The 24614-nt window shown below is 40.3% G+C and overlaps 1 protein-coding gene across 1 annotated transcript in view; it reads right to left on the reverse strand.

Moving 5' to 3' along the window:
* The window catches only part of nwd2 (NACHT and WD repeat domain containing 2), a 93050-nt gene that overhangs the window by 29067 nt on the left and 39369 nt on the right, over positions 1-24614 (reverse strand). Inside the window, exon 4 of the mRNA XM_077229545.1 lies at positions 18021-18137. Coding sequence (XP_077085660.1) covers positions 18021-18137 — 117 coding nt within the window. The remainder of the gene's footprint in view (positions 1-18020; positions 18138-24614) is intronic.

The following is a 24614-nucleotide window of genomic DNA, read 5'->3' on the forward strand; positions in this document are numbered from 1 at the left end:
AAGACTGAGTTTGAAAGCAACAGCAAATAAAACAAACCATATACCATTTAACAATACGTGTTTATAATCAGTTTATAAAACATACAGTGAAGGCTGTTAGCTTGAGAACATACTGCTGCCAACCTTTCCTTCTTCCATTAGCTATTTAGCTATTTAGCTGCCCGTGCCACTGACATTAGTAAGTTACTTTTGCCAGGGTCATTGTGTCCACAGGCCCATAAGCGCCAATGGCAGAGCATTCAAATTGAGCTGGATGAGCCCATATACTAATGATCTGGCCCTTCTTCAAAAGCATATACTTTCGAGACTTGCAAGAGATAATTAAGGGTTGTGGGATATCATGGACTATCATTAAAGAGGAGCAGCAGAATCATAGAGAAAGGATTTGCCTTTACTCATATCTCCTCTGAAATTGTAGGTTTCCTACAGGAAAAAAAAAATGTGACAGTGTGCTTTGAGATGATTTATGTGACAGCTAATTCAGTATTTTTAATGGCTACTGGGATGAACTTTTAATGCTTTGCTTACTCGACCTTCACATCACTGTACATATTGCTCTCTAAGTCTATCTGTTTTGCTCTTCCTCAGTCATTTTATCTCATACATTCTTTTTTTTTGTCCCTCACATTCTATCTAACTCATTCCTACATAGAACAAGATACATTATACCTGTGAACTTTATAGCTCCCATTTTTAGAGTGCAGTTCTGAGGAGTATCAGGACTCAGCCAACTAAATTAAGAATGAGGGTAATGTCATTCTTCTTTCTCTTCATACCTCCCTATACTACTAACAACTGGAAACTCCATGAGATAGAAGACATTTTTCAATATTAATAAGAAACTTTATTTGAATATATTATTAAATGAGATTTAGAACAAGAACAAGACTCCTTTGATTCAACTCATTTGCACTTATAATTCATGACTGTTCCAAAACTGACCAAAATGTATGAAACTTACATTTTAACATATGTATACATATTTAAACTACATATAATAATTTGACCATAAATAAAACTAGCCTAAAATTGTATAAAAAGTAACTCTTTCCCCAAACAAAAGCATTTGAGGTGTCATTTAAGTATATAGCACATAGCCTATTTTCAGCCTTAGCAAGCACCGTTACTGAAATCGTCTTGATTACTGATGTAACCCTCATTCCCCGATGAAGGGAATAGAGATATTATGTTGACTGACAAATGGAGTCTCACTTCTCACTTGGGAGCCCCAATCACGTCTGAGTTTTATGAGAAATGGCCAATGGAAAAACGATTGGAATTTGCATTCTGAGCCACTCCCCTGTACTTACGTGGTTATCGAGCCCGTTCTCATCCTTTGGCGGCATATGTGACGCCATATGACAAAACGGCGAAATACTACGCTCATGGCACCCTTTAGCGTGAATATAACACGCGAACCCAAGGCGTCATAAAGTTGACTGGCATCCTTTAGCGTGAATATGAGACGCAGACCCTACCCCACACCTAAACCTACCCATCACAGTGCGTGTTATATTGACGATAAAGGGTGCCATGTGCGTAGTATTTCGCCGTTTTGGCATATGGCATCAAATATGACGCCAAAGGATGAGAATGCGTTGGGTTATCAGATGGTGGCATGCATCCACTCATTCAGGTTTATGCTGAGAAGCCGAGACAAAGGCCCCGTCCATTCAGTGGTGGTTCATGGTTGTGGCAGGGGGGACATAGTGTCTCCATTCTCTCCATCAGGGAACGAGGGTTACATCAGTAACCGAGACGATCCCCATTTGTCAGTCACTACAGTGTTATGGAAAACGCTACAGCCACTGAACTGTGTTATGAGTGATAGAGATGCAGATGCCGGCTCTTTAGCGTGCTCTTTTGGCAACTGCTACCATTGAGTCATAATCTACCCAATGAGGAAGCATAGTGAGAAAAGAAGTTCTCCTTTTAAAGACATTTAACCAGATATATTAGATGTGTTTTTATGCGTGTCTGTTTGTCTATGTCACATTGGAATAACTATGATTTTATCGTAGCATGAAGTAAAGTATAAATGCCTTCATTATGCATTTTAAAAATAACTGGCTACTCCCATAACTGTTACATAGCGTTCTTGATACCTCCAGAATGCGTTTGGTCTGAACAACAAGAATATGTAACAAAATATAAAGTAAAGCGTATTTTTATTATGTTTTACCATCCTTGAAGATCGAAATGTCTGTAGACCCCCCCACACACACACAAGGAGCTCTCTCTTAAAACAAAGAGCAATAAAACCAGAACTCCCGCTCGTGATTTCCAACCCCATGGGGGCCCAGAGGCCTCCCAGAAGGCCTGGATCCCAACCAGATCCGGCCTCATGGAAGAGAGAAAACTCTCTCACAAAGAACCAAGGACAATCTCAGGAGTTTTGGAACAAAGACTCCAACCAACAACGACTCCAATCACCCATCCTTCCGACTTCCTCACTTCTCCTGGGTGCTCGTCGTGGCCTCAACAGGGCCCCAGGCCTTCACCAAACCAGCCATGCGTTCCTGGAGAAAGAGAACGCTCAACCAACTTCCACTTGACACTGCCGGAACCATCAACGACTCCAATTTTCAACAACTTCAAGAATTGTTCCCTTTACAAATGCAAGTATTCAATTCAATGAAATGTGAAAATGAAATTCTGATGGTTCTTCTCATAGACCCTCTTCCGGTTTCCAATTTCATCCTATCACTAACCTATTTATGTATTCATGTGTGTATGTTGTTTAGTTTATTTATATTCATATAAAATATCTATATTTAGTTAATAAAACTTGTACATAATATGTATTTGGTTCTGTTTTGTTTGCAATACAAAGTCACTTTACGATCACGGTTTTTGCTACAAGTGCTGTAGAAACATGCGAAGAAATAATTATTCTTCTGTGGCCATGGAAGATACCCTTTTCTTAGAATAAATTATTAATCAAAAGAGTTCGTTGGACGAACTGATTAAGTGATTGTAATATTAATTCAGCCACATAAAGTTAATCCAATTAACTGACCCAAATATTTATAATTAATAATAACAAGATATTATTGATTATTAATATTTCCAAAAAGCTGAGTTCCTTACACCTTTATTATTATAGTTATTTTATTATTTTGGACATTTGTTTTTGTGAGGATTCTCTTCCACCAATCATTAATCGGTGGTTGTGTAACGGAGCAGGCTTCCGCACCGCTCCCTCTCCGCCATCGGAGGGATCCTTCCCCGGAATATTAACCACCCTTAGTAACTTCACTTCCCATCATGCCGCTTACCTGGGACTGATTACGCGACACACCTGCACCACACTGATTGCACACACACCTGCATGTCATTCACACACACTTCTCTGCGAAGTATTGTATTGCCCAGGCCTTCAATAACGAGCGTTTATTTTTGAGTTTGCTTTTCTGAAAACTGATCTTGGATTGTGTACCCCGACCTCTGATTGTTCTCTGCCTGTCTTGACCCGGATTGTCCTTTGGATTTGTATATTTCTGCCTGCCTTGACCATTGCCTGTGACCCCGACCTTCTCTGTGTTATCTTCGCTGCTACTGTCTGCTGTTGATTTACCCTGCCTGTTTGACCATTCTCATTAAAGCTGCAAACGGATCCCTCAGCGTCTGTGCCATCAATACAGGTTGTGAAAACAGCAGTATATAAAATATAAAAAGAACATGGGTTTAAGGGAAGATGGTGATGCTTTCTTGTGATTTTCTTATAACATTATTATTGATATTAATATGCTCAAATACAAAAACTGAAGGACATTCCAGCTGCTGTCTAACAGAGAGACTGTGAGAAACTGGTCAAACCAGACTTAGGTTGTCATGTGGAGATACGTTCTGTTGGCAATTGAGACGCACACACTCACACAAATAAGAATTATACACTCTGAGGATACACACTGTTATCTGCAACCTTGGGCATGAAGAACAAGGTGTGTGTGTGTGTGTTTGTTTATGTGATTTATGAGGACAGAAATTTGTATAATGACATGGGTATTACACTGGAATTCCAACATAAACGTGATTTATGAGGACATTTCCTGAGTCCTCGTATTTACGATAGTGTTAAAAACATACTAAACTGTTTTATTAAACACTGTGTGTGTGTGTGTGTGTGTGTGTGTGTGTGTGTGTGTGTGTGTGTGTGTGTGTGTGTGTGTGAGAGAGAGAGAATGAGAGAGAGAAAGAGAGAGAGAGTGAGAGAGAGAGTGTGTGTGAGAGAGTGAGAGTGAGAGAGAGAGTGTGTGAGATTAAGAGAGAGAGAGAAAGAGAGAGAGAGAGAGAAAGAGCGAGAGAGAGAGAGAGAGACTGTGTGTGTGTGTGTGTGAGAGAGAGAGAATGAGAGAGAGAGAGAGAGAGAGAGACAAAGAGAGAGAGAGTGAGAGAGAGAGTGTGTGAGAGAGTGAGAGGGAGAGAGAGAGTGTGTGAGAGTAAGAGAGAGAGAGAGAGAGAGAGAGAGAGAGAGAGAGAGAGAGAGAGAGAGAGAGAGAGAGAGAGAGAGAGAGAGAGAGAGAGAGAGAGAGAAATGACCCTATAGTGCAATCTGAGTTGTTTAGTGCCTCTGAAATCGTTTGCTCTGTATACTTACAGATAAGCCAGTGTTTTTCCTTTAGCATGGTCAAAACAAGAGGATATTATATGCTTTGTGCAGCCCCTCAACATTCAGTGCCAATGGAAGTGAGTGCTCTGGACCGTGTGCTGTGAGACTCAATCCCTTGATACTGTGCCACACTTTGATGGCACATGAACAGCTACTAGAATAAACAGACACTTTGAAGTTGTATTAGGAGAATAGCGCTTTCTTTCTATCATCTATACACCTTATATTATTTTGTGGCTCTGTTAGAGTTTTCTCTTTATGCTTCTTTCATTCCTTCTGGCTCTTTCTGCCCATCTCTCTCGCTCTGTCTCAGCTCCAGGCTGTGTGACAGTGAGTTTCAGCTGCTGTCACCTCTTGCAAGAGCTTTGATGTCTGTCTTATTGCTGCTGTTCTAAGAAACCATAACCTCAATGTGGGATGTGGCAATGTGGGAAGTGGAGAGTGTGGGGAGTGTTGTTCAGGATTAACTCATCTTTGAGGAATGTCAAGTACATTGTTTAAGATTGTAGTCAAAGCTAGACTAAAAACACATCTCTTTGACCTAGCATTCACATAACACTCTATAGACTTCTATAATCAGTTAGGAACCTGGGTGTGCTCTTTGATACCAATCTTTCATTTGAAAGTCATGTGTCTAGTGTCTGTAAAACCGCATTTTTCCATCTTAAAAATATATCTAAATTACGTCATATGCTCTCATTGACAAATGCGGAACAACTAGTTCATGCGTTAATGACATCAAGGCTAGATTATTGTAATGCTCTACTGGGTGGTTGCCCTGCACGCTTAATAAAACAACCTACAGCTAGTCCAAAACGCAGCCGCTAGAGTTCTTACCAGAATCAGGAAGTACGACCATATTAGCCCGGTTCTGTCAACACTGCATTGGCTCCCTATTAAACATCGTATAAATTTTTAAATATTGCTGATTACTTACAAAGCACTAAATGGTTTAGCTCCCCAGTACTTGAGCGAGCTCTTAACGCATTATAGTCCTTCACGTCTATTGCGATCTCAAAACTCCGGCCAGTTGATAATACCTAGAATATATAAATCGACTGCTGGCGGTAGATCCTTTTCCTATTTAGCACCAAAACTTTGGAACAATCTTCCTAACATTGTCCGGGAAGCAGACACAGTCTGTCAGTTCAAAGCTAGACTAAAAACACATCTCTTTGACCTAGCATTCACATAACACTCTATAGACTTCTATAATTTAATATTAGGCTGCTTAGATTAGGTCAGCCGGAACTGGGAACACTTCCCTTAAATCCTGATGTACTCGTTACATCATAAGAAGAATGGCATCTACGATAGTTTTAGTGTCTTTGTTTATCCCGAGGTTTTCCCGCAGCCTGCCGGATCCACACTTTCCAGATCTGACGAAGGACTTTCGCCTGGACCCGATGACAATGCAGTGCTGAAGTGCCAACTAGCCTCTCCCTATGGAGGATCCCTATACCACTCTACAGATAAAGCGTTGTGGAATTTTTCGGTTCGCGTACCTACCCAAAGTGATAAGATAAAATAAAAATTCTGCATCAAAATTTATAGACAAGTAGTTTGTTTAGGCATGGTTTGTAAGGAATTATAAACCTGTGTAAGGAATTATAAACCTGCGCACATATATTCAAACGCACTTAACTATAGAATCAATTCTTAATGCGAATGTGAACGCCATCAGCGTCTATCACAGGTTCACGTTTAAAGTCTGTTTAGAGAGAACGGTGTCGTCTTAGCGGCCCCTAATTTAATAACAAACTATCATTTAGACGGAAGTGAATCAATCAAAACTAACTTTAGCTGGAAAAAACATTTTTCAAGAGCCACTATAAAACCAAATCAATCTCTTTTACCTTAAATTATATGTTTATCTCTGTAAAGCTGCTTTGAAACAATCTACATTGTTAAAAGCGCTATATAAATGAGGATGACTTGACTAAGATTATGAACAGTTTCAAAAAAAAATTGTTTTTACTTTTAAGACTCGGGGCTATAAATGCAAATGCACAATGAAATAAATCACAATGAAAAGACATAGGAGGTCCAAGTTTGGGTTATAGGTACGATTTTAAAAAAAGGTTATGCTCAACAAGGCTGCATTTATGTGATCAAAAATACAGTAAAATTAGTAATATTGGGAAATATTATTATAATTAATAAGTTTTCTATTTGAATACATTTTAAAATGTAATGTATCCCTTTGATGGCAAAGCTAAATATTCAGCAGTCATTACTCTGGTTTTCACTGTCACATGATCCTTCAAAAAACATTCTATTGTTTGATTTGGTGTTCAAGAAACATTTCTTATTATCAGTCCTTCCTATATTTTGTGATTCTGCAATCACAGAATTGAATGAAAAATCAATGAAACAGTTGTTCTGTTTTTTTGTTGTTGTTGTGGAAACCGTGATCATTATTCTTTGATGAATGAAAAGTTCAAAAGAACTGCATTTATTTTAAATAGAAATCTTTTAACATAATACTGTTGAATTTTAACATTGAACAGTATTGTATACATTTGAAATAATACGGCTAAAAATAACTTACAAACTCAAAATGAATGTGTTGATGTTTGATGTTCTTTGAAAATCTCACTTCTGTTTAAATGTTACCAGTTTTAGCAGTCCTGACTCTGTAGTCTGTTTTCCATACTAATCTGAGTGTTACAACCCCCCCACCACCCCTCCTTTCTCTCGTTTCTACCCATCTCTGCCTGTCACATTAAAATTAAACAATTCAAATCTGCCTAGAGACCTTCTCTGGAGACACACCAGCACATGCAACCTAGAACTGTCAGCCCCAAACTCGCTCACATTCGCTCTCTGTCTGATCAAAGCCTCATTTTGACTCTAAAATAGACCCAAATACATGTATTTCCATGCAATGGCACTAGACAACATCACTGAACTTCATGGAGGAAATCCCACATTTAGATCAAACGCTTACAGAGCTCCAAGTGTGTCAGAGTTTCCTTGTACTCCAAACCACGAGGTCTAACGGGAACGGGCTTTGAACCCAAGTCTGCTTTGGGCCATCCAAAGGGGTTTAAGGGACAAAACTTTTTCACTGCAAACTAACTTCTATTCTTTCTCTTATGAGATAACGAAGTGCTCTGTGGGAAAAGCCAGCAACGTTTCTAGGAAACTTCTCAATAACTACTAAAAGTCTGCACAAGTCAGAATGACTACCCATATGTGTCTTTGGCAAAGGAGATGAGTTTGTCTAATTTTAACTAGACCACTGAGAAAAGTGGCCTGGATCTTGCCTGGTCTACTTAAAGGTGAAGTGTGTGAATTTTCAATGGAACAAACTTTCAACGAGCTAAAATAAGCCATTTGTAGGCTGATTTAGGCAAAAAGTGAAAACATTGTGGCTCTGTAGTGAATTCAGCAGAGAAATTTGACATGACATAGACATGTAATCACCTGAAATTGAATTGACTTGCAATCTAAATCTAAACTCCCTATGTATTTATACACTCAGTTCTCCCTCATTCTCTATCCATTCTCATTGGTGTTTTGTCATGTATGTTATATTTACCCCTCTGATCTTCTGAGTTTGTCATTAAAGAAATTTCTCCTGTTTCTCCTTCGTTTTCATTAGTTTATACACACACAACCTGTTCAGTTGTTGAAAATAAATACTTTCATTCAGCAAGGATGCATCAAGTTGATCATAAGTGTCAGCCAAGACCTTAACATTGTTAGGGTGAAAGTTGTATTTCAAATAAATGCTTTTTTTTCTTTTTTTTAAACTTTCTATTCATCAAATAATCCTGAAAAGAAATGTTTCAGGGTTTTCACAAAAAATATTAAGCCTCACAACTGTCAGCCTCACAATTGTTTTCAAGATTAAGAAAAATAATGTTAGAATGATTTCTGAAGGATCATGTGATGCTGAAGACTGTAATAATGGCTGCTGAAAATACAGCTTTTCCATCACAAGAATAAATTACATTTTAAATTATTTTAAAATAGAAAATATTTATTTTAAATGATAATAATATTTCACAAAATTTCTGATTTTACTGTATTTTTGATCACATGCTCAGCAGCCTTGTTGAGCATAACCATAAAAAAAATCTTACCTATATCCCAAACTTTTGAACATTAGTGAACATTAAATATTTGAGCAACTTTTGGCAACTTTTCATTGTGATTACTTTCATTGTACATTTGCATTTAGAGTCCAAAGTCTCAAAAATAAAATATATTCAAATATATTTTTTTATTTATTAATTTTAAAATTTACTTTAAATTATTAAAATGTTACTGTATTACTGATCACATAATGCCTTTGTAAGCATAAGAGACTTCAAAAAATAATAATCTTACTGACCTCAAACTTTTGAATAGTGTATGATGAAATATCACATATTTAAAAAATATATATAAAATTATTGAACTTTCTGAAAAAGGGTTTAACAAACTATGCAGCAAAAGTATTAAAACATAGAAAGTTTCATGGAAAACTATATGAAAACAGTACTTTTTTTAGTACATCACTATTTTATGTGACAAAAAGGAGTGATTTGAATACTGCAGCAGAACCTGGCAGTCAATGCTCAAGCAGAAAAGAGAAAGGCTAATAAGGTGAGAGTAGTTTTTGCCTGACATGGATGGAGGTAATACACTTCAAATAATTTCCTAAGAGTGAAAGAGAGAGTGAGGGACCAAGAGAGAGGGGTGAGAGGAAGAGGACAGAGAAGAGGATTAATTGAAAGAGTAGACACACAAATCAGAATAAAAGGAGAGGTGAAATGGACACTAGAGCACTGAATGTAGGTGAATATGGGAGAAAGATGGAGGTGTGAAGTGGAACAGAAACAGAAACCTCTCGAAGGACGAGAGCGAGAGAAAAGAGATGGTTGAGAAGACAATTAAAGAGTGGTTAAAGGTGAAAGCATGTCAGGAATTCAATGAAAAAGTTTGGTTTGGGAAATAAAGCAAATTGAAAATATTCAAAGATTGCAAGCAAAGATTAAAAATGTGATGTATTTATCACTCATGTTAAACTTGCTGCCACAATGCAAGAAGGGTGTGGGTAGATGGTAGAGCACTGAAGTGCAGTTGCTAAGGTGCTCTGCTGAGGTTTTCAGAAGTTTTTAGAAGGTATGGTTGATGTTTAAGCTGTATGGTTGCTAGAGTATCCTGGGTTTAAATTGTACAGTAGCTGCTCTCCTTAAAAAAGGGGTTGTTCATTCAGTAGTACTTCCATGAAAAATGATGTAGACTGTGACGAAACAGAGTTGCACTCACATTTATTGTTGTTCATTTCAATACTGTTGTTCAATTCAACGCTATCTGAAATTTTGCGTGAGGGTGAAAGGTGTTCTGCTAAGGTGTTCAGGAGTTTTTAAGAAGTTCAGATCCCCGCAACTGCATGACCGACACTTATTTTAGGGGAACTCCTGCCTTTAAAAACGAAGGCTTCGACCAAGGGCTGAAAGTTTGGCGGCAGGCCAGGTTGACTGTCACACGGAGCATGGCGCGTTGCCATGCTGATCTCGGGACTCGGCCATTAAGCCAGTGCTGAAGCGGCCTCATATGAAGCTATCCGAAGCTGCGGATGCCATATGCCCCTGGAGCCTCTGAAAAAGTTTCAGTGGGGCCGATGTCCTGCCTTTGAACAAATTCAAACAGTTCAACACCGACCAAGCATATTTTCTCTGTATGGCTGTCCGAGTCCAGCTACATACAGAGAAAAGAGATCCTCTGCACGGGGGCAAGTTTGCTCTTTTCCCAGTTGACCCAAAGCCCAAACCGGCTTAGGTGACTGAGCACCATGTCCCTTTGTTCGCACAACTGATCTTGTGGCTGAGCCCATATGAGCCAGTCGTCGAGATAGTTGAGAATGCGAATTGCATGTTCTCTCAGAGGAACAAGGACTAGACAGGCTTCTAGTTACAGGCTCCCGCTACCTTTGTGAAGACGCGGGGTGACAGGGCCAGCCCGAAGGGTAGGACTTTGTACTGATATGCCCGTCCCTCGAACGCAAAGAGTAGGAACGGTCTGTGTCGAGGGAGAATCGAGACATGAAAGTACGCGTCCTTCAGGTCGACCACTACAAACCAATCTCGGGGACGGCCGCACCCGAAGATGCGCTTCTGTGTTAGCATTTTGTGAACGGAAGCTTTTGAAGGGCCAGATTCAAGACTCGCAGGTCCAAGATTGGCTGTAACCCACCGCCTTTCTTGGGTACAATTCAGTAGGGGCTGTCTTCATGTCGGCTGGAGGGACCGGCTCGATCGCATCCTTCACCAGTAGGACTGCGATCTACACTCGTAAGGCCAGGAAGAAGAGAACAGAGGAAATAGCTCTTTCAATTAAATTTTGGGTACTGCTGGCTGTGGAGCCAGCGGCGGAACATAAAGAAAATTGAACATAGGATTCTCCACCCGGCCCTCCGCCGGGGGAGGGAGTGGTGCGGTCACCATCTCCTGAAGAGCTAACTCCTCCATCTCGGGGTTGCCCTTCTCAGGGTTTCTTGGAGACCTGGACAGGCTTGGTGGTCTGCCTGCGGCCGGCTCCACGCTGTGGCCTGGCTGGAGACTGCTACTTAGGCTGAGTGGGAGCGGAGGCAGACACAAGTGGAAGCCCTCAGCGATGAACAACCAGAGTCGTTGCAGCCGACGGCAGGGTGGCAGCAACAGCTGGCCGTCAGGGCAGGGTGTGCTTGATCGCCTCCGTCTGTTTCTGTGCAGCGGAGAACTGTTGGGCGAAGTTCTCCACCCCGTCGCCGAAGAGGCCACCCTGGAAGACAGGGGAGTCCAAGAACCGATATTTATCGGCCTCACACATATCAGCCAGGTTCAGCCAAAGATGGTGCTCCTGGACCACAAGTGTGGACATCGTCTGACCCAGAGCGTGCATAGTGACTTTCGTCGCTCGTAGGGTGAGGTCAGTCGCAGTGCGCACCTCCTGCAGTAGCTCTGGGTCAGTACTACCCTTGTGCAACTGCTTTAGTGCCTGAGCTTGGTGGACTTGCAGGAGTCCCATGGCGTGCAGGGAGGAGGTAGCCTGTCCAGCGACTTTGTAAGCCTTGCCCGTGAGAACAGACGAGAACTTACAGGCCCTGAATGGATGATGTGGAACACCCCTACAGCAAGCACTTTTAGGACACAATTGCATCGCTACAGTGAGCTCCACTAGTGGAATGTCCACATACCCTTTGGCCGCTCCGCCATCGAGGGTAGTGAGGATGGATGAGGTAACAGATCGGTTTCGGGCTGAAAGTTTCTGTCAGAGTTTAAAATTCAGTCAAATTTTTTTCAGTCAGAGTTTAAAATCTGCTCCAGCCATTGGAAACAGTCTGCAAGTGTGTTCAGTTCATTCTTAGAATGTTTCAGCTATTTGTTAAGTGTGTGCCCGGCATTAGGTTTGTTACCCAAATATCTTCAAGAGTTGCTGCACCAATATGTTAGTACGTTTACAACCAGATAATCTAATCATATTGTTTTTGTTTCCTTTCTTCCTTTTGTTTTGTTTTTAATACTCCTTTTTGAAATTTCTCTTGGATCTGTTTTGCCTCCATTTCTGCTTAAACAAGTGGACCCCATAACAGCGTAGCTTAATGAGAGTCTGCAAATTAGTGCCTGACAGAAAAATATATGCATTTCCAACATAACGTTTATTTATCTATCATTCACTCGCGACCCACCCCCAAATGGCCCGCCTGAGACTCGTATTATCCGTGGATATAAACGCATCACTAATTTACAAATTTTAAAGGGGTGGTAAAATGCCCTTTTCACAAGATGTAAAATATATCTCTGATGTCCCCAGAGTATGTGTGTGTGAAGTTTTAGCACAAAATACCCCAGAGATATTTTTATATAGCATGTTAAAGTTGTCACTTTTTGAGGGTTAGCAAAAATGCACCGTTTTGTGCTTGGCCCTTTAAATGCAAATGAGCTGCCTCAAGGGGGGGGGGGGGGGTCTTGTGTTCAAGAGCTCTTGTGTGTTAGCAGCTGCGATTACCTCACGCAGACACACTAAAATGACAGAAACTGTTCTGCCTTTAATGTTAAAACAGAGTCAGACAAAGATGGAGAGACTCAAGAAGTGACAACAGGTAGAATGCAACAGGACGTCTCTGAATAGTTAGTTGATGAATTTATGTTGCTGATGTGGAGTTAACTATCTTCAATTAGCATATTCTGTCATGATTAGAGATGCTCCGATAGGCATTTTTGGGGCCGATCACAAATTACCGATCACCAGAATCATGATCTGCCGATTGCCGATCACACAATGGCAGGGGAATGGGAATCTTTTATCTATAATCTAGCAGAGTTTGCACCATTTGTAGAAATGTGTTTATTTAATTGTATTTAGAAAGTTAGATGTCTTAAGGCTACTGTAGGCCAGCTTTCCCAAATAAGGCAGAGTAACATTAAATTATTCCAAACAAAGAGGGGTCAGGCAGACCAACACACATCAGATCAGCCTAATGGGAGGGGATCAAGTTACACTTAGGCATATTTGGAAATTGTAGCCTCTTAATACACCCACTACATTTACTAATTGGCAACAAAATGTACAACTTGTTACACCAAAACTGGCTACTGATAAATTGACAAAACTATGGCAAGTTTTTTTCTGTTATTATTATGAACGTCTGATGTAGTTGAGCAGAATGCTATTTTATGAAGTTACTTCATTAAAGGACATATTTAATGAGATTATGCCTGAAAAGGTTTTGGATTTTTTATCATATGACTTCTTGTTTTGTTTTATTGTATTTATATGATATTTGTATTTTTATAATTGAATTTTTGCCATGAAAATAGCTTTGAATGCTGACATGGCCTTAAATAAAATAATCTGAAACTGAATCTGATGTAGTTGAGGAACCAACTACGTCAGATCAAAAAAAAAAAAATACCACCACCACTTTTGAAACATCTCGCGGCACTAATGTACCATTACAAATAAATAAAAACATCTCCAGTTAACTCAGAGCATTCATTTTGTTCATTTGTTAAATAAGAGGCGATCTAGCGCTGAAATATATATTTTTTTATCAAGTGATCAAAATGTTCGTTGCCGCAGCGATCAGTGGCGCAGATACCGCGTTCTGTTGTGGCCCGCGCGGTGCACGGTCTTCACTCGGACGCGCGCTTCAATCCGTTGGGAGACTCCCTATTCGTTCCGGTGAAGGAGAACTCATGTAGCCACTGCCAAGCTCCACTCTGCTGTTGTGTGCCCTTGCGCCACGCATGCAGGTGGGAAAAAGTCTTGCGAGTAATTTACGTCACGTGATCGGTTTTTTTGATCGGCGCTTTTGGGGTTCGCCGATCAATCTATTTTTAGCCAATATCGGCCGATCATGATCGGCGTCCGATCAATCGGAGCATCCCTAGTCATGAAAGTCTATAAATCGCTCGTATAGGAACTGTTGTGAGATGCACACAGAGTGACTTTTTATTGCATGTGAAAAGAAGGATGCTAAAGTTTGAGCTGACTCACAAATGTACTCTTATACAACAACTTTTCCTCTTCTCAACATGGACTGCGTGTTCCCGGGGGCGGGGATTTATGTACATTTTAGGGTTGCTGATGTCACTAACCCGGGAGGAATGTTGTGTAGTCCCTACCAGCCATTTGTTGTAGTCCTTTTCTTTAAAAGCAAATATCTCCCTTTGCTTTGAACTTTGAGCATTGTAACTTTGCAGATGTTGTTTACACTCAAACAGCAACATTTCACACTAGCTAAAGTGAGAAAAGTGAAATCGTGTTTTACCACCCCTTTAAAGGTGCAGTGTGTGACTTTTAGCGACATCTAGCGGTTCGGTTGCGAGTTTACCCTAAGGGCTCAGCCCACCGCTCACCCCTCCCTTTCGAAGAAGCTACCGTGTCTCAAACGGGACAAACATCGTCGTCTGAGACAGCAGAGAATAGCCAGAGTAAACCAAGTTTCTGTACCACAGTCCATTATAAACCACATCATGGATAAAGTTTACAAAGCCATAGTCAGGTGAGGATCAAGGGTCTTAATATATAATATAATAATAGTAATCAGCTGATTGTCTCACGAACGTAACCAGCACATTTCTCCCCACATAGAAAACCCATAATAAAGCGAGGGAGAAGAACCACATGAAACTATGCAACTATATATTTTTTCTAACAGGGTAGTAAAAGTTTAGCTGGCTAATATGAGCTGTTACTGTGGCTGAGCTGGTTAAAGCGTTAAGCCTTGTTTATACTGGACGCGTCCGCATGAGCCCAAAGCTGCCTGCGGCAAAAATAACGTGATTGTAACAGCGCGCGCGCCTCCGCATCCCCTAGACACCATTTACTACACAAAATAGGCTTTTTTTTCTCTGATTTTGGAAACTCGATCGACTTAAAATGCTTCCCAGATCGACGGGTTGGTGATTCCTGTACTTTTTTACGGTCAATGACAAGAGTGCTAATCAGCTGTCTCACGAACGTGCAGCACATTTATCCCCACATAGCAAAGCCATAACACAGCGAGGGAGAAGAATTAAGTTACATGAAACAATCCAACTACATATTTTACACCACTGACAAGGGAAAAGTCATTACTCACGGTGTTTATGGCTAGCTTCTAGCTTTCTGCGGCTTCTCTTTCAAGGTAGTGACGAAACGCGCTCTGTAACGCTGTTTGTTCGCTGTCGGCTACGGTAGAAACATGACGTCACAATATGTCGACCTTCATAGAAGGGGATTCCCGCGCCTATGTAGATATAAATGCCTCATTCTAAGGTAATAAAAACATTACGGTTTATTAAGTAAGTTCTTTATACACCACTGAACACATAGTTATGGATGTCATATTGCATTTCTGTTAATAGATACTCAAAATTTTCACACATTGCACCTTTAAGCGTGAGAGCTTGATTAAAAATGGGGACAGTGCCAAGCATAAGAAATGCTTGCCACTCTATATCTATATAAACATTTTAGTAATGGTACTCCGAACATATCTGGGTTTTTTTTTTTGTGAAGATGGAAGCACCAATGCTATCAAATTTTTTTTTTTAAATTTCGAGCCCTGGCGCAAGCCCACCCTCCAATGCTGGAATCGACAACTCATCCTCATTGCGAACCACAAATGAGAAATTAAGCTCACCCTGAGGCGAGCCGCCATGCATTTAAAATGCATATTAAAACCAGGTGGAAACAAGGCCATGGTGAGCATCACTAATGTAAAGTATAAGACAGCATGCATGTGTGTGCATAAGAGAGACAAAGCGAGAGAGAAAGCAAGGATACAATTAGAAGTGTTCCCTGCTCAGCGGCTCCTACACACCACTTCACCTCACACTTAACTTTACCACACACACATATTCTGCCTCACCTCAAACATTGCTCTCTGACTCCAATTAGATCCCAATCCTCTTGCCCAGATTGCTCATTTACATTTTAATAATTTAAAATCAATCTCTCTCCACACCTGAGAACTGATTCTGAACCCCCGGCACACACTAACACACACACTAACACACACACACACACACACACACACACACACACACACACACACACACACACACACACACACACACACACACGCACGCACGCACGCATGCACACACACACACACACACACACACAAACACACACACACACACACACACACACACACACACACGTACGTGTGCGGTCATGTGTGAATGTATATTCCTTATAAATCCACTCATCTGTTAGTAACCCACCTGGTGCTCTGGAACGTGTGTGTGTGTGTGTGTGTGTGTGTGTGTGTGTGTGTGTGTGTGTGTGTGTGTGTGTGTGTGTGTGTGTGTGTGTGTGTGTGTGTTTGTGTGTGTGTGTGTGTATGCAAGCGTGCTTCACTTCTTCTGCATGATCTCATATCTACCGCAACATCAGCCATTAAACCAGATCCTTCCTCATGCCATGCTAAAGGATATCAAAGTCATTTTGCTGTGTGTGTGTCTATGTGTGTGTGTGTTTGAGAGAGAGAGAGAGAGAGAGAGAGAGAGAGAGAGAGAGAGAGAGAGAGAGAGAGAGAGAGAGAGAGAGAGAGAGAGAGTTTCAGAAGCACAATGAGTTCCATCCAGCGAGTGAACTCAAGTGCTTCACTCCCATACGGTTGTTACACGAGGTCTATCTGCCCCTCTCTATCACTGACTAGAGAAACATCATACCCACACCCAAACTCTGCTTTACTGCCACTCTAAGATTTCAAAGCACTCTGAAAATCTGACAGTGATGTTCCCTCTGGAATATTTGCATAATCAATCATGAGTTTTTCCTCTTTCTTAAGCCATCTTCACACTGCAAAGGTGGCTCACGGGACACAGAAGCTGCCTGTATCTATTTATCCATATATACTGCATATTACTATAAGTGGGCAACAAATATGGATTTTTTGATAGTTGTTGCTGACATCTTATAGAGCAGGGTGGCCGACGGCTGATATAAAGTCTATATATTTGATATCACACTATTTAATTAAAAAGACAGTAAATATCACATGCATAACCATCACTACAGTAACATTTGTATATATAAAATAACCAAACATAATTAATTTGAAAATTTTCACTTTGGATAGCTTCTTCTTCTTGATGCTGTAGTATTATATAATTTTTATGAATAAAGATTTTGTTAAAAACATGAAAAAAAATTAACTAAAGACAGTAACCAACAGGATACTCAGTTATTCAGTAAGTTTGTGAGCACTGGGGATCATATTTTCTCAGATAAATACAAGGAAATGGTCATTTTACATACAGCAGTGATTCTTGAAAAAGTGGGCTGCAATACCGTTCCGAGTGGGTCACGGAGTGTGTGGTCAAAGAAAAAACAACAACAAAATCCTAATGTTTTTCTGATGCAAGACTTTTGAAAGATTTTGAAAGATGTGCACAAAAGCTGTTGACTCTTCTGCAAAGACTTTGCTCTTCTGAGACAGAGCATGTTTTTTCATTTCACTGCACTACTTTTCCATTATTTTTCTATGTAAATGCACTAGATTGATGTGTTTGACTGATTCAGTATCTGCTGTCAGATGAGATGATGTCAGGCTATATGTTAGTGTGATAATAGAAATGGTATTTTCCTAAATTGTTGTGGCCGGTTCACGCAGAAAGAGTTTAAAATTACAGGCATGCAACATCGTAGTTACATTGTCAATTACGAAAAGTACCAATACATTACGTAAGTGGTACGTTGTGTCAAAGCTGGGGAGGATTTGCATGCAGGTATTTGGATCAGGATGAGTGTCCATATGTCTTATGTCTTATTAACAGCCCATGTTAGTATTGTGTATTCACCATGGTAACTATAGTTTCCGTAACCTTACCCCAAAATACCACCAATTCTATATTTTTGATGATGTATTATAGATTTAAAACATGTTCCCTCATAAAGTTGCTGGTTTAGGGTTTGATGAAATGTCATATATACCCACAACAAAGCATGGACCGGCTGCAGTCTTCAGACATTCTTCCAGTAGTTTCATCCGTAGTCTCTGCAGCTCTGGACTATCCCACTCCTCTGGATCAATGCCCCAGTACAGGTCCACCACCTGGAAAACAGTCATACACAGATATTTAAAACATCAAGATTTAGCCACTGAAACATTAGAAACTTTTACCTAAACATTACACACACAATTTCCAGTTGCAACTTGCAAGATATAATTAATTTTCATTAAATTCATTCTAAAATGACTTATTTTATTGAACTCAAAAAGAAAAGTTTAGCAAAATGTTCTGGCTACTCATTTCTTTTCAATGAAAAAAAAAGGGCATAGGCTTCAGAGAGAGAACCTTTCCGTAGACCTACTGTATATCAACACCCTTAACTAATGCCTAATTCTTTTTTATTACCAAATAAGAAAGATCTGGGGAGTAATAAACGCCTGGGAGAGTATGAATTTCCACATTCTTTCAGCACACATTAGCACTTTAAAAGAAACCACATGAAGAGGAATGAGGGAAGAGATAGAGAGAGACAGAGAGAATGAAAGAAAGGAAGCGGGGAACGTAACAAGAAGAGAAATGCTGAGAATGTGTTCCTCCAGTCAGCTAAACGCTGTAGCCTACTCATACTGAGAAACATTTCACTGCATGCTGCTCACAATTAAGAGCCGCTAATAATTCTGAGTGTTTGTCTTTTAAGAACCTTACACAAAGCCATTCAAAAGAGTTATCAGCTATACTGATTATTATGAAGAACAATATGCTGGGCTGCCATATTATTTTGATTCAATTAGTTGAACTAATTTATCCACATTTACCAATGATTCCAAACATTTTGACTACCTGCCTAATGTATCCCTAATACATGCTGTTGCTGCCAAAACAGTGCCGACCCGATGAGGCATGGACTCTACAAGACCACTGAAGACATTATGTGGTATATGGCACCAAGAAATTAGCAGCAGATCCTACAATTCCTGTAGGCTGCAAGGTGGAACTTGTTGGTCCAGCACATCCCACAGATGCTCAATTGGATTGAGATCTGGACAGTTTGGAGGCCAGGACAACACCTTCAACTCTTGGCACTCAGTGAGGCAGGGTGCATTATCCAGCTGAAAGAGGCCACTTCTGCCAGGGAACGCCATTGTCATGAAGGGGTGTAACTGCAACCCACAATCCTTTTCATTTCAGAAATACTCTGACCCAATTGCCTTGCCATTACAATTTGACCCTTGTCAAAGTCCCTGAGATATATATTCCTGCCCATTTCTCCATAATCTAACATGTTGATTACAATAACTGATTGTTTGCTTACCATCTAATCTACCCAGACCTTAATATGTGGCCTTGTTAGGAGATGATCAATGATATTCACTTCATCTGTGACTGCTCATAATGTAATCAGTGTACTGTATACTGTACCCACCCACCCTACTAACCAGGATAGAAAGACATTTTAAAGGGGATTTCACATCTAGCTCATTATTCATGTTTTTGGCAAGCAGCGCAAGGTTGAGAGCTGTGAGAACACAGCGAGGCCGGAGAAATTATCGCTGCACAGCACACCGGTCTCGATTTCCACGGAAGAGCTATGGAAGGACTTCCGAAAGAGTGACAACAGTGGAAGGGAGAGAGAGGGAACCACAGTCGTTTGGCGTTTATTTTGTTGTTTCTTTTATGTTAATGTGCAACAGTCATTTTTTTTTTGGTTTTAAATATTATTAAGTGATTAAAATTTATGACAGATAATATCCAGACAGAATTTTCATATTTATGGTACACTTCCGTTCAAATATTTTGATTAAGTAAGATATTTTAGTGAAAGAAATTATTCTTGCTTTATTTAGCAAGGATGGAGCACAAATGTTTTCAACAAGAAATGTTTCTGAGCACCAAACAGCTTATTAGAAAGATTTCTGAATAATGTGACACTGAAGGCTGCTGAAAATGCAGCTTTGCCAGCACAGGAATAAATGACACATAAAAAAAAAATCGCACCAACCCTAAACTTTTGAATGGTAGTTTATTTATTGTATTTGTACTGTAAAAGTGGTTTTTATTAGTAGGCCAATTTCATAGAAACCAAAAATTTGTATGATTCATATCTGGGAGCATGACTGAGATTAATATGCAGTGGTGTTTGGGCAGAGAAGTACGGAGGCCCGCACATGACATGCGGGGAAAAACAATATATTGTGTCCACAAATTAGGAATTCATTCCCACGAATTAAGAACTTGTTAGTAAACCGTGGCCACAAACTAAGAAATAGTTCCCATGACTTAATTTTGATTTAACTAAAATAAGTGAACAAATTATTACGAGACCACGATTTAGTAAAACGAGGGAACAAATAGTAAAACGTGCTGACGTATTAGTAAATTGTGGAAATTTGGGAAATTGTGGCCACAATATAAATGACCCGCTATATTATATATATATATATTATATATATATTCCGCTGTTTTTGCCCAAGTGTGCATGCAGAAGCACAAATTAGCTGCTTAAAACACACAAACACAGATACATTTACACATACACACACTTTCACATCCACACACCAAAAAACCTGTACCTGAACTGATGGCAAAATAATAGAGGAACAAGAAATCGAGATAGAAAAATGGCTCCTGTCTTTGTGTGTGTATGTGGTAATGGACTTAATGAAGAGAGACAGGACATTTCCTCAGCACCAGTATGACAGGACACAGGAATATCCCTGGACACATTTGTCAGAATCAGTGTCACTGGCGCAGATAATTCAAATGGCAAACACGCTTCAGGGGGAATCTCTCCTGGCTGCACGCATGGGAGCGTGTCTCGCTGACGGACTCGGTAATCAAGTATGTGTTTCTGTGTGTGCTGATCACGTCTGTTCAATGAGTGAGTAGGAGTGCGATTTGTTTAATTTGATGTTGATTTAATGTGTCTATGCTGGTCAGGTATTTATCTTTCTCTTTCTCACAATCTAAAGCAAGTCCAATAAAATTCTCGTGTCATTCACATAGCTCTTTAGGATCCCAAACACATTTCTTTTGCTCGGCTGGCAAAAACCAAGCCACTGTGAGCCCTGCCTTCCTTCCAGACTTCATTTAACAAATTAAATCATGGCTTCCATCCAAGAGCACATAAAGCACAAGAGACTCCCTACATAATGTGAACTCTACACTCAAGCTCTTTATGCTAATCAAACTTCTAAGAAGAGAGAAATACTTCATATGAAAAATGGCTTGCTTCTGTAAGTATACATTATAAAGTCAAAGGGAAAATCCATGCCAATTTGTCCCCTTCAATCCATTCAATCCATCCAAATTTCCCCTCACTGTCATGAAAAATGTATTTGTAACACTTTACAATAAAGTTAAATTTGTTAACATTATTAGTTCATGACCTAAATTATTAACTAATGACATTTTTTGTTTTTGCAGCATTTACTACGGTTAAAAACATTTTTTGCACAAATCTGGATTCAGATATGTAAGTTACCGTATTTCAATGACTGACTTTATCACATTACACATTACACAAGTAATTCACATTTCTTAGTATTTGTGAATCAAAAGGTCCCATAAACTAGAAAATATGTAGCTTCTTTTTTTTACAGTGTGTAACTCAATGTTAATTTACATGTTAATTTATAGATAATTTAATAAATATGCTAGTGTTTATTGTTAATGCCTCTTGTTCATTCATAATACTTCATAATAATACTCGTAAATGTTAACATGAATCTAGATTAATAAATGCTTCAAAAGCACTGTTCATTGTTAGTTAATGATAGCGAATGCATCCAATTTATTCCTTTTCATATTGCGAATGTGTTTATATACAATAATGTTGATCTATCAGTTCATTATGCAAAATGAAATTTGAGTAATGGGCAAAAATCTAGGCATGCTGTTAGGGTTTTGAAGGAAATTACATTTGAAATGAATTGGGTTTTCTCTGGTCTTGATGTCAAAATGCTAATACTGTAGACATGTGCACCTCGAATAAGCCGCCATAATGCCATTACATATTTTTATATATGAGTGAAATCAGTGTAATGGACAAACCTCTGTGTGGCAATCTGGTTTTGTTTAGACCATGTCTAAATGACTCTTGTTCCTGCAAAGGGGCGGAGTCCCTGTGCCTCTGCCTCGTTCCAATCCTCCCCAGAGGGTTGCTACGGGCAGTGATACAGGTGACCTGAGGATTACGGAGAGCGGGCTTCCTTCGGGGAACCAACCCCCTAGGAACCCTCACCCCTCCCATGCTCCACAGCCAGTTGAGCTACCAGATGAACGGGCTGGACCACCCTCGAGGTGTGTACCAGTTAGGGCTGGACAATAATTCAATATCAATATATATCGCGATATTTTTTTTTTCGATAACGGTGATATAATTTTTAAACACATTTTCGATATTTCAATATACATAGCAGCATTTGTCACTGACTGACGTTAGGCGCGCAGCCGTCAGAAAGAGCAGAACACAATTGGCTACTTTCCTGATGACGTACACCACAGACACACAGCCACTGCTCAGAGCAGCGGATCTTCAACGCGGCAAGTTTCAGCCACAGAATGAGCGCCCCTGACCGCAATGCAAATGTGACTGAACGAGCTTCCACAAGTGAGGAGAAAGCAGACGAAATAGTTGATAAGAGAGGAAAGACTAATTCAGTGGTATAAATTCAGTGGTGTTTCAGTGTTTCAGCGTGCTGCAAAATGTGCCGGATTGTGACTGCCGAGTCCGACTAGCAGCGGGAACACATCAGACGAGGATCAGGAGATAGACTGTGCCGATGCGCGCGTCCGCGGCCAGGAACGTCGCGTCCACACTCTAAAAATAGCTCACTGAAAGTTCTAATGAGCAGGTATCGCTCCCTGTGAATGTCCTGACGCGCACACACACACGCACACGACGCGCTGAATCCAGTTCTCTTTCTTTAGCGCTTGAATAATAACACACACATTTATGCCAAAATGTCCGTTTTGTCAATTGTATCCTCACAAGAACAGTCTAAATGAGTTAAATAAAATCTTAAATGAAAGTTAAGAGTAGCCTAAATGAGAAAATTAAATGCGTAAGATCCTCTCATCAGCGACAGATCTTAAAGGGACAGCAGCCAATTCTGTCTGTCAGATAAGTTAACCAAAGAACAAAGGGGAACAGAGCAAATTACTCACTGATCTTGTCTAAAGAACGTGTGTAGCTTTAATAAGGATTAATCTATATTTAATTTATAATTTATGCAGTTCAGACTATTTGATAACCTTATTCAATTTCTGTATATTTCAGTTTTATTTACACACAAAACATTAATGGTGAACATTTTTGACTTTATAAAATGATTATCTCAAGTCTTGAAAAAGTAAGACATATTTTTGTTATACATAGTTTAGTAGCCTACTTTTATTTTTGGCACAATTTATCATTATAATCAACTTAATTATTTCCTGGATTTTGTAACACCATAGTCCCTAAATTTATGTAAATGCAGGAATGGGATTTAAATTGGAAAAAAAATCCCCCATTTTGTGTACCAAATGTTGCACAAATGTTATGGCAAATGTAAATTTAAAAACAGAAATGCATTGCCATTTTACATATTACATTGTCATTTTGCATATTACATTTCAAACTGAATATTGCTACCCATATGCTTTCATAGTCTTGTAGTAGGTATTGAGAAGAGAATATTATTGTTATGATGGGTTGTTTCATTGCTTCATGTAGTTTGTTATGGTGCAGTAGCGAAAGACTCCAGCAGATTTCATGGACTTGGCAAATTCATTTTTCAGAAGATTGTAGGAACAGACATCTGTTATGGGCGTTCTTGGCAGTTTTTCTGAGGCTTTTATATTTTTCATATCGATATCGGAATTATATCGTATCGACCGAAATTAAGAAATATATTGTGATTTGGCCATATCGTCCAGCCCTAGTACCAGTTGTTCATTTTGGTGCTCCCCACGAAGACCAGATGTCGATCGCTGCATCGGAGGGTGGGTCAGAAGTCTCTGCAGACGACAGCTCGGACCCGATGCCTCCTTTGGGTGTTCCAGCGGTTCCCGAGTCGGACCCGGAGATGATGGCCATGCTTTCCCGGGCCGCCAACAGGGTTGGGCTCGTGTGGAACCCTCCACCGTGTCGCGAACCCTCGAGGCTGGACGTGCAACTGCAACTCGAGGCTGGACGTTAGGGGCATGCAACTGTGCCCTAACTCCACCTGGCGTGGAGAACCGTGTCTTCCTTCCCGGGCCTGTAAGTACTCGTCGGACCGAACCGGCAAGGTTTACAGAGCCTGTGGGGAAGCTGCCTCTGCCATGCACGCTATGGCATTGCTGCAGGTCCATCAGGCCAAGGCACTGAAGGAACTGCACGAGGATGTTCACAATCCACAAGTTCTCGAGGAACTTCGTGCCGCGACGGACCTCGTGCTTCGAGCGACGAAGGTTACCGCCCGGTCAGTGGGATGTCCACTCTTGTGGTCCAGGAACGCCATCTCTGGCTGTGTCTGGCCGACATGCGGGAGATCGACAAGCTCCGGTTCCTTAACTCCCCGATGTCCCAGACCGGCCTCTTCGACTACGCGGTC

Source organism: Siphateles boraxobius, unplaced genomic scaffold (assembly GCF_051911475.1).
Source record: "Siphateles boraxobius isolate OS27281-9 unplaced genomic scaffold, OSU_SipBor_1 130, whole genome shotgun sequence".
Taxonomy (NCBI): Eukaryota; Metazoa; Chordata; class Actinopteri; order Cypriniformes; family Leuciscidae; genus Siphateles; species Siphateles boraxobius.